The 11407-nt window shown below is 37.8% G+C and overlaps 1 protein-coding gene across 2 annotated transcripts in view; it reads right to left on the bottom strand.

The window, feature by feature from the left end:
* Positions 1-4668: 4668 nt before the first annotated feature.
* LOC122541029 (protogenin-like) overlaps positions 4669-11407 on the bottom strand; it is a 118810-nt gene continuing 112071 nt past the window's right edge. The window contains exon 20 of one of the 2 annotated variants that reach the window (XM_043677488.1): positions 4669-10776. In XM_043677488.1, coding sequence (XP_043533423.1) covers positions 10345-10776 — 432 coding nt within the window. In that variant the 3' untranslated portion in view covers positions 4669-10344. The remainder of the gene's footprint in view (positions 10777-11407) is intronic. The other variant, XM_043677489.1, reaches the window with a different exon arrangement.

The following is an 11407-nucleotide window of genomic DNA, read 5'->3' as shown; positions in this document are numbered from 1 at the left end:
TTTAGATGGAGAAGAATTTGTTAAGTGTGTACAAGAAAATTTTCTGATTCAATATGTGGATGTACCTACATGAGAAAGTGCAAAACCTGACCTACTCTTGGGAAATAAGGCAGGGCAGGTGAGTGTGGGGGAGCACTTTGGGACCAGTGACTATAATTCTATTAGTTTTAAAATAGTGATGGAAAATGATAGACTTGATCTAAAAGTTGAAGTTTTAAATTGGAGCAAGACTAATTTTGACAGTATTAGGCAAGAACTTTCAAAAGTGATTGGAGGCAGATGTTTGCATTTAAAGGGACAGCTGGAAAATGGTAAGCCTTCAGAAATGAGATAACAAGAGTCCAGAGACAGTATACTCCGGTTAGGGTGAAAGGAAAGACTGGGTTGGTATAAGGAATGCTGGATGACTAAAGAAATTGAGGGTGTGGTAAAGAAAAAGGAAGCAAATATCAGATCCAGACAAGATAGATCAAATGAATCCTTAGAAGAGTATAAAGGCAGTAGGAGTATACTTGAGGGCAATCAGGAGGGCAAAAAGGGGACATGAGATAGCTTTGGCAAACAGAGCTATGGAGAATCCAAAGGGTTTTTACAAATACATTAGGGACAGAAGGGTAATTAGGGAGAGAATAGTACCCCTCAAAGTTCAGCAAGGCAGCCTTTGTGCGGAACCTTAGGAGATGGGGGGGATACTAAAAGAGTATTTTGCCTTAGTATTTACTGTGGAAAAGGACATGGAAGATATAGAATGTAGGGAAATAGATGGTGACATCTTGAAAAATGTCCATATTACAGAGCAGGAAGTGCTGGATGTCTTGAAACGCATAAAAGTGGATAAATCCTGAGGATATGATCAGGTGTACTCTTGAACTCTGTAGGAAGCTAGGGAAGTGATTGCTGGGCCCCTTGCTGAGATATTTGTATCATCGATAGTCACAAGTGAAGTGTTTGCAGGGTTGGAGGTTGACTAATGTGGTGCTACTGTTTAAGAAAGGTGGTAAGGACAAGCCAGGGAATTACAGACCAGTGAGCCCGACGTCGGTGGTGGGCAAGTTGTTGGAGGGAATCCTAAGGGGCAGGATGTATATGTATTTGGAAAGGCAAGGACTGATTAGGGATAGTCAACATAGCTTTGTGTTTGGGAAATCATGTCTCACAAACGTGACTGAGTTTTTTGAGGAACCAACAAAGAAAATTGATGAGGGCAGAGCAGCGGACATGATCTATGTGGACTTCAGTAAGGCGTTCGACAAGGTTCCCCATGGAGACTGGTGAGCATGGTTAGATCTCATGGAATACAAAGAGAACTAGCCATTTGGATACAGAACTGGCTCAAAGGTAGAAGATAGAGGGTGGTGGTGGAGGGTTGTTTTTCAGACTAGAGGCCTGTAACCAGTGGAATGCCACAAGGATCGGTGCTGGGTCCACTACTTTTCGTCATTGATATAAATGATTTGGATGTGAGCATAAGAGGTACAGTTAGTACGTTTTGCAAATGACACCAAAACTGGAGGTGTAGTGGACAGTGAAAAAGGTTACCTCGGATTACAGCTGAATCTTGATCAGATGGGCCAATGGGCTAAGAAGTGGCAGATGGAGTTTGATTTGGGTACATGTGAGGTGCTGCATTTTGGGAAAGCAAGTCTTAGCAGGACTTATACACTTAATGGTAAGGTCCTAGGGAGTGTTGCTGAACAAAGAGACCTTGGAGTGCAGGTTCATAGCTCCTTGAAAGTGGAGTCGCAGGTAGGTAGGATAGTGAAGGCGGCGTTTGGGATGCCTTCCTTTCTTGGTCAGAGTACTGAGTACAGGAGTTGGGAGGTCGTGTTCTGTACAGCCACAACATTGGTTGGGCCACTTTTGGAATATTGCATGCAATTCTGGTCTCCTTTCTCTTGGTAGGATGTTGTGAAACTTGAATGAGTTCAGAAAAGATTTACAAGGATTTTGCCAGGGTTGGAGGATTTTACCTATCGGGAGAGGTTGAATAGGCTAGTACTGTTTTCCCTGGAGAGTCGGAGGCTGAGGTTTATAAAATCATGAAGGGCATGGATAGGACAAATAGACAAAGTGTCTTCCCTGGAGTGGGGGAGTCCAGAATTAGAGGACATAGGTTTAGGGCGAGAGGAGAAAGATATAAAAGAGACTAAGGGGCAACTTTTTCACACAGAGGGTGGTACATGTCTGGAATGAGCTGCTAGAGGATGTGGTGGAGGCTAGTACCATTGCAACATTTAAAAGGTATCTGGATTGGTATATGAAGAGGAAGGGTTTGGAGGGATATGGGTTGGGTGCTGGCGGGTGGGACTAGATTGGGTTGGGATAGCTGGTTGGCATGGATGAGTTGGAGCGAAGGGTCTGTTTCCATACTGTACATCTCTATGACTAATTAAAACAGGAAGGATTGCAGACACTCTGATATCACAAAATACTTTACAGCCAATTAAGCACTGGAAGATTTGTCACAGCTTAGTATCGAAAACAGCAATTTGCACACAGCAAGTTTTCAGAAAAGATTAAAATGTGGTTAGCTATCTCTCACTGAATCCCATATTTCCTCCTCTTGATTTTGCTTTGTCTGATAAGAAATTGAATTAAATTCTAATCTTCATGGCTCAATGAGATTCATTCTATCTGATTAAGGAGTCTCACATTGCTCAATTTGTTCACATATTCTAAATGATCTAGATGATAACACTAGACCATTTTGGAATTCAATTGAAAGTTCCACTGCAAAAGTCAGAAGGAAGCTTGTGGGCAAATGCAAGTCAAATAAATAGCTAGATCCTTCATCCGTAGGAGGGTCACTTAAATCGAAAAATTAATTGATTTCTCTTCAGATGCTGCCACACCTGCTGAGCTTTTCCAGCAATTTCTGCTTTTGTTTCCGATTTACAACAGCTGCAGTTATAGCAGTCTATTTATTCTACCCATGCTTATGCTTTTATAAACCTCTATAAAGTCACCCCTCAGCCTCTGATGCTCCAGGGAAAAGAGCCCCAGCCTATTCATCCTCTCCCTATAGCTCAAATCCTCCAGCCCTGGCAATATCCGCGTAAATCTTTTCTGAACCCTTTCAAGTTTCACAACGTACTTCCAATGGACAGGAGGCCAGAACTACATGCAATATTCCAGAAGTTCTTTTGATTTTTATCCTACTGCTGATGGTCACAAACTCTGGGCCCACCAATTTTAGCACGTGGTAAGATTAAAAGTATTGGAGTGTTCATTACTCATATCCAATATTGCACATATTTTGGAGTATTTAGTATCAGTGATGTTTAGCAACTGGATTTTTAAAAATGATAGATTAAGATAGGAAAGAAAGCCATTAGTAAGGAACATGGGAAAATGTTGAAACATTTCAATTATTCAGCAATTCTTCCAATTGCTCACAAAGTTAGGGATCTGGTACATTTCACCAGGCTCTGAATTCAACAAGGAATCCCCTTTGGACCAGGTGAAAATTCAGTTGCAGTCACACTGCTTGCTGTCGTTCAGTTTTGTCTATGAAAGTTGCTTTAAAACAATAAACCAGTTCTGGACAGAAATCATAGATTTTCACAGTTGTTTTAGGTAGCCCCAATTAAACTCAAACCTGTTCCAGTTAAATCTGCTTGAAAATGGCTTTCATTGGGGCTCTTTGCTGCAGTGGGAGTGTCCTTGCCCATGGAGCAGGGGTGGCTGAGTACAAGTCCCACCTGCTCTAGAAGTGAACATCTCTGAACAGATTAATTAGCAGATTAATTTAGAAGAAAAGATAAAATAGAGCCCCATGGATTTGGTTTATAAAAAGAAAATGGCTTTCAATAAACTCTCCCTGGGACCTCTTGTGGTGCAATGGTAGTGTCCCTGCCCCTGGACCAAGCAACCCAGGTTCGGGTCCCACCTGCTCCAGGTGTGTAATATCATCTCTGAACAGGTTGGTTAGAAAAATAGGTCAAAAATAGGTCAAAGTGTACAACGAGATAAAGGAAGAGTTCATTTACATACCAACTGGAAAGGTTTGAGGTCGGATTGATACTTAGCTGATCCAAGTTATGTAATAATTAGGCTTTAGTGCTTCTTGATAAACCATGAGATTGTTGAAGAAAATTTCACTCGCATTTGCTATCCAATTATTTTTGATAGGTGTCTCAAGTGGATATCAGCTAAGAACGTGTTGCTGCCAGTGAGCACCACATGAACAACAGGCACTCAATTCAAGTACATGGGACACTTGTGGAACAGCACCTTTGTATGGAAGTAGTGTTCTTCAGGCCATAAGATCAGAAAGTACAGGAGCAAAATGAAGCCACTTGGCCCATCAAATTTGCTCCGCCATTCAATCATGGCTAATATTTTTCTCAAGCACATTAACTGTTGCATACATCACATGCATTTAAGTACAATATCCTCAGTCCTGCACTGACCACCCACCTTCGTATAATTGGCCACTTATCCACTGTAACTGGTTAGATTCCTTAGCTCCCTCCTTCCCCAGTACTGGTGCCAATGTCTCATGAAGATAACATTGCAAAGAAAAGATTTTAATTTAAACTGAGTTGATGCTAAAAGTGCACAGGATTTCGGTCCCAGGGAAGATAATCACTTGAAACTGTTAATGAGTTTGACTAGCTTGAATTGTTTTGCAGAAGTTTTTTCTTAAGAACTTTAAATGCATGACAATATATTTTATGGAAAATCTTTATTTAAACTGTGCAATCGTTCAAAATTCAGACTATTTTACAACAGTTTTAAAACATTTTGGCTTTTAGACTAGTTATATTTTTGGCATGACTTCGCAAAATTACAGATCAGGCACCTGAATTCTAGGCAGCATTCACCGTAATGCTTTTATAAAATAGGAAAACACAGTTTCTCAGGAAAAGTAGTTAAAGACATAAATGAGGTACATTCACAAATCAAGGCAAATGTTCATTCTCCTACAGCAATGGATTCAAAGTGGAGCTGATCCCCTGAGACAAATAAAATTTGATATAATCCAGGTCCACCATCCAGTAGCAGGATTACAAACACTGCCTTTACAAGACAATTGGCAACTGAAGATAGAAGGTTCAGAACACCTGAGATACATCATTAGACTGTACCTTCCACTTCTTCCCTTTAGTTCACATCTTAACATTATGATCTAAATCAAAACAAAAACTAATATTATTCTCATCAAAGAAAAAATACAATAGCAATACAAAAGCAGTAGAGTTTTGTTTTTCCGCCCTACCAGATCGATGTAATATGTCCTTAGGTGACATCCTTCAGTACTACAACATCAGTTACATAACAAATGGATGTAGTTACATGTCACCTAAGCACCCATTACAGTAGTCGCATAACTTTAACAAGTCAAAATGAAAACAAATGCAGACAGTTTAACAAATTCCAGATTAATGAGCATCAAAATAAGTGTGGCAGTAGTTTTTTTTGTCTGTAATTAACACCTCAAATCTCACTCAGCAAAAACTCATCACCAGGCCAGCATATTTATCAGATTCTGCCTTTACTGAATTAATAGATAGGATCTCAAGATTAGTGCTAACTTTTTCTAATCAGTTGGTGATGTCAGTAGCATCAGATTTATCAGAGACAAATCACCCTAATAAACCTAAAAAAGGTAGTTATACAAATTAATATGATCAGTCAAAAGCACTTTGTAACATTTAATGTTGCTGTAGATGCAGGCCAATGCAACAGAGTTTATGGACAAGATGAAGTTAAACAAGGGTTTTGTTTATGAAAATCTCTATATCCTATATAGAGATTCAGTCTCAGTCTCAATCCGTATCTAACTACACAATATCGGAAACATTTGAAAAATGACAAAATATGCTGGTGGCTCTTAGCAGTCTAGTCTTGAAGTACTATACATTACATATCAAAGGTATTGCATTAAAGGTATTTCTACTGACTGGCTATATCTTGATCTCTATCAAAAAGACCATCCATAATATGAAAACTACAATGACCAAAAAGACTTTCAACTTGGAACCATAATTTCAAGTCCTATTAATGACCAAAATGTGCACAACATTTTCTGGAAAAAAAATTACTGATAGCTAGAGTCATGCCATGGATTGTAGGAATGGGGTGGAAAGGTAACAGGCTTTGCTTTGTTTGATGCTCGATCAAATGCAAAGCTGGAAAGAAAAGTGGGTTGAGGTTGCATAAGGAATAGAGCAGTGGTCCAACATTTTAGATTTACTCTGATGAAAATGAATTGTAAATTCTCAACAGTTAATGGCATTATGAACACAGGGCCAATGGGCTTTTGACTTTTTTAATATTATTCTGTAAAAGATTGACTTCAAAATTTCCAAAAGCACCATCAAAATCAAGAAATATAGATGTTTAGTTGTAGTGTTCAGCAGAATGACAGTTTCACCAATCATGCATTGAACCACATAGCACCTCACTGGAATGAAGATACAGGGAAGCTGTATACTGCAACCTTAATGTATAAAGTACTTCAAAATGACTGCTGTACATAGTGAGAAGATGCTGGCTTTGACTGAGGATGTTTAACATGGACTTTTTTTGCTGCATTAAAATAAAACAAATGGTTAAACAACATCATTTAAAGAGAAGACCATCTATTTCTGAGTGAAGAGCTAAACTCCTACTTTTGATACAAAGGTGAATAAAAAGTAATCTTTGGTTTTTATGGGCAGCTGATCTAGCTGTATTTGACACTGAAAATATTAACACTATTTATTAAGGAGGAAGCAGTTTATTTACTCTCCTCTTTTTTTGTGGAACTTAACAAGAGACAGAACCTTCTTATTGCTCAACACTGGTTAACAGATTCTATTTAAAGCTATTACAAGGCCCTTTTCTCCCCCACCTCCCTCATACTCCAGAACTGCCATTTTATTATACGTATCTGTAAGTAACCACTACAAACGTGACAACAAGCCACTGAAGCAGTCATCTTTATAGAAGATGGTTGCTATTCAACTGAATCGTGCAAGAAATTGCTGAGTGTTACAAGCAGCTGGAGTATTTCACTTTGGTTTGCGCAAGAGAAATTTGGTATTTCTTTAGAAACATTTTTAAGTAAAACCTATGTTAATTAGGGGAAGAAAAAGTTTGCTTCCTTTTAAAATGCTAAACAATTAACAATGCCAGAAGCATCCAATAAAGCTTCCGTTATTGAGAAAAAGGGAATAATCTTGTATCCAGTGATATTAAACAATTTATTGCAATATTGAGGAGCAATATACATCTATAAATTACACTTGGAACGACAAGAAAATTCTTTTTCTCATTCATCAACTTGTGTAGGTTGGATGAAAAGTGACACAGTTCTTAGGTCTTGAATTCAGATACTGTATAGACACAGTGCCCTGTCAAGATATATTAAAAAAGGTCCAACAAGGAAAGTAAATCTTTGGATATAGACACACATCATTTACCTATGCATACCACCTTGATTTCTACTACTATAGGATGACACTAATTTGAAAGACAAGTGCTAAACTGACTATTACTCTAATTCTGATCTACACTATAAAGAGCAGAGTGCAGCTAACCAGAAGTAGTACTCAGTAGATAGTACTAAAGATCTTTCAATGAGCCGATACAAGAAATAAACTCAAACATTAAAACCCTTTAGATTTGAATAGATTTGAATTTGCCTTTAACTAATTTTTGACATAAAAGTATTGGATATCTATTCAATATAATTCTATATTTCTAGTAAAGGATGAACTATAATAGCCTTTGGCTGTTTACACATCAATACAGTTTCTTCCTCAAATCAGTTTTCCAATTAAGAGTGTAACATGATTAGAAAAATCAATTTCTATTCAAACACATACATGTCACTACTTTTGATTGATTAGTAACAATGAAATTCAAGAGATTTAATTGTAACTAAATGGCCTAAAAAGACATTAATGAGGGAAACAAAGTTTATGTACATTTTCTTTGGTAAGTTTGTTTTAAAATAAATTTGATATATCGGCGACACAGTGGTGTGAACATTTACTGGCACATATTTCTAGTAATCTGTTCTAACTCTTAAAAGCTACACAGTAACTACTTCAAAATCAAAAAAAAAAATCAACAAGATACCCTGTCAGTACACCACACGTTTCAGCGTGGCAGTTCAAATGTAATTATTTGATCCCTGAGGTTATATAAAGAATAACACTAAAATAGGTTTTTAAAAGAGGTAGTATCAAACAGGAGTTGCAAGGTAAAGCTCATGAGAGTAGCAGCTTCTATTCTCTATGAAGATTTTTTGGTAAAATAAAGCTCTGTTTCACGCAAGCAATTCTAAAAACAGTGAGGCACCAAATGAGTGTCTTTGGATTGCAACTCTCCAACGAGTTACTTAATATAATACCTTTAGGCTGAAGGTGTTTTTATTGGAAGATGAAAACATTCTCATCGGAATTGTAGAGTTCTGTTAACAAACAGGGATACACACACACAGTCATTGAACACCATTCTACCCCAGTCCATAGACAACCAATTAAAACTTACCATTTTATTTTAACAATTGTAAAGTAACTCTGTCCCACACGTTCAGATAATAAATTAAAATTAAATTTGGGTTTTATGAAGCAGCAATACTAAAATAACTTAATCATAGGAAAAAAGATAATTCTGCTTATTTAAATTAAAAATCTTAATTAAATCAAATTATTGGATTATTTCTTGTGTACTTAAATACAATTCACATTTTCGTAACAACCAAATGTCATACGGTTACCACTGTAGTTTGCTTTTGCCAGGTTATTGAAATAACTAAATCCATACACAACTGGGGAACAGAGTTACGTACTCCATGTTATAACTATGGTATACTGACAGGGGTGGGGAGATAAAAATTTGCTTTTTTGTTTTCAAGCTCTAATTAGTTCAGATAATCAGTAGAAATAAATAAAGTTAGCTAGTGGCAGGAATTCTTCATGTTTCTCCCTTTTAGTCTAGCAGCATCAATAAGTATTTCTAGCTTTTTTTTTTCTACTTATGAAGTTTTTCATGATTGTTTCAAGTCATCAGTTTGAATTTCCCTTGGAGTAATAATTTCATTTATATAAAAAAAAATTCAGTTTAATCTCTTAAAAAAGTGACATTCTTAGGAATCACCATTAAAAAAGGGAGGGAATTTTAAATTTATGTAAAAGAATGCCACAATAAACTACAAAAGGTGTCCATAAATGATTAGAAAATAAATGTGAATGACTAGACACATTAACTAGCCCAATGAACATCATGTGTGTACTGGAATGGACACACAACATGAGTATCGAACATAATACATTAAATCAGAATTCAACAAGGACAGTTGGGCCATGGAGAAGAGTCACTCAAATGCTATTGCTGTTCCCCTGCATTGTACTCTCCACTTGCTAGGATAGGAAGCATCTCAGTAATTATCCTCTTTTATCCTGGCCTGCTTCAATTTGGCTGTTGTACTTCCTAGCAGACAGTGAAACTGAAGTGTACTCAAACATTTGGACTCAGATTGGATAAGAATTCATTCATTCTGCTTATTCAGCATCACTTCATAGTTCAGATGCTTTTCAAAATTCACAGCTGAGGCAAGGTTACTCAGCACATGGATGCTATATGGCACAGATGTCTATCTCTTCTGTTCCAAATCATTCAAATGAATGCTATCCTCTTCCCTCTGATCAAACATGCTTTGCATTTTTCACAGCTCTCTGTAAATCTGTATTACATACAAACATAATATGATCACTTTTCACAGCAGTTAAGTTTCATAAATTGGGACTGTAACTTAAATACTCTCATTCAAACATATGACTGGATCCTGCTTTTACCTTATATACAAAAATAATTGAAGCACAGGTGAATCAAGACAATTCCAGCTCAAAAAGGTGCTGCATTTGGGCCTCATTTAGAATGATACTTGTTCATGTAAACAGAGCTTTAGTTAAACACTCTCATGGCAATGTCCTTACAACCCCCAAATCACAGCAGAACATCAACAAACATTTCTTTCAGCAAAACGACATTTTTTTTTTTAAAGGAAGTATCAGCAATTAGATGATGGAATCAAATATCTGATAAATACTGGAGTTTACCATCAGGTACATTGAGGTAGATTTTTTAAGCAGAAAGCCCGAAATATTACTTCTGCTCCAGTGATATACCTTTCAAAATAAAATCAAAAGAAATGTAACGGTCCTTTTCACATTTTTGACATACAGACATTCATGGTGGGTAAAACAAAAAATGTAACATTCACAAAACAAAAGCATGTAACAACCAGGAGTGATTAAAAAAACCCAGATTTCCATTCCAGAATGTTCTTTGGCTCACTGCACATTGTCCATAGTACAGATAAATTACAGTCAAACTGGATCAGATAACTCAAACTGGAAATTCGGTGTCAGCGTTTTCATGAGCAGTTTTTGGAGAAGGCATTTGATGTACTTCAGGTGGTGCCAGCAGGTCTGAGGTAGAAGGAGAACCAAACAGGCATTGAGCTTCCTCTGAGGTAGACGTGTCAGGAACCCTGGCTGTTTCTGCCTGAATAAATGGTCCCAAGAAGGCAGGTGTAGTACATGTGACAGAAGAAAGGTGAGCCATTTCCATTTCCTCCCTAGAATCATGCGAGTATCTGCCCGAATCTCCAGTTTCATGACTTCCGTCACTGTTATGAGAATATTCCGCATCCCCTGTAGTGCCAAACACCGCTTGCAACGATATCGGTGGAACGAGTATGGAGGCACCCGATTCTTCACAGATCAAGCCAGTCAGCTGGTAAGAACTCATGCCTTGCCCATGTCTTCTTACTGGCTGCTAGTAAAAGAATTGTACCAGTTATATTGAGCAAGTATTTCAAACTCCTTTTATATGATAGGCAATATAAACCGATTTTACGATGACTGCTGATACAGTGTTGTGGGGACAATATATGTACATCTAAATCTGAACACGTGCATTAGAAAACTGATTGTTTCAAAAGAAATGCAGGAGGCCAAAAGTCAAGTTTGCAGAGAGGGAAAGCATGTAACAAATTTAAAACAATTGTTGTGGTTCTGTTCGCCGAGCTGGAAATTTTTGTTGCAAATGTTTCGTCCCCTGTCTAGGTGACATCCTCAGTGCTTGGGAGCCTCCTGTGAAGCACTTCTGTGGTGTTTCCTCTGGCATTTGTAGTGGCCTGTCCCTGCCACTTCCGGTTGTCAGTTTCAGCTGTCCGCTGTAGTGGCCGGTATATTGGGTCCAGGTCGATGTGTTTGTTGATGGAGTTTGTGGATGAGTGCCATGCTTCTAGGAATTTCCTGGCTGTTCTCTGTTTGGCTTGCCCTAGAATGGTACTGTTGTCCCAGTCAAATTCATGTTGCTTGTCGTCTGCGTGTGTGGCTACTAAGGATAGCTGGTCGTGGCGTTTCGTAAATAGTTGATGTTCATGGATGGGGATCGTTAGCTG

Source organism: Chiloscyllium plagiosum, chromosome 36 (assembly GCF_004010195.1).
Source record: "Chiloscyllium plagiosum isolate BGI_BamShark_2017 chromosome 36, ASM401019v2, whole genome shotgun sequence".
NCBI classification, from domain to species: Eukaryota; Metazoa; Chordata; class Chondrichthyes; order Orectolobiformes; family Hemiscylliidae; genus Chiloscyllium; species Chiloscyllium plagiosum.
The sequence above is the reverse complement of the archived record's forward strand: the minus strand, read 5'-3'. Positions and strand labels throughout refer to the sequence as shown.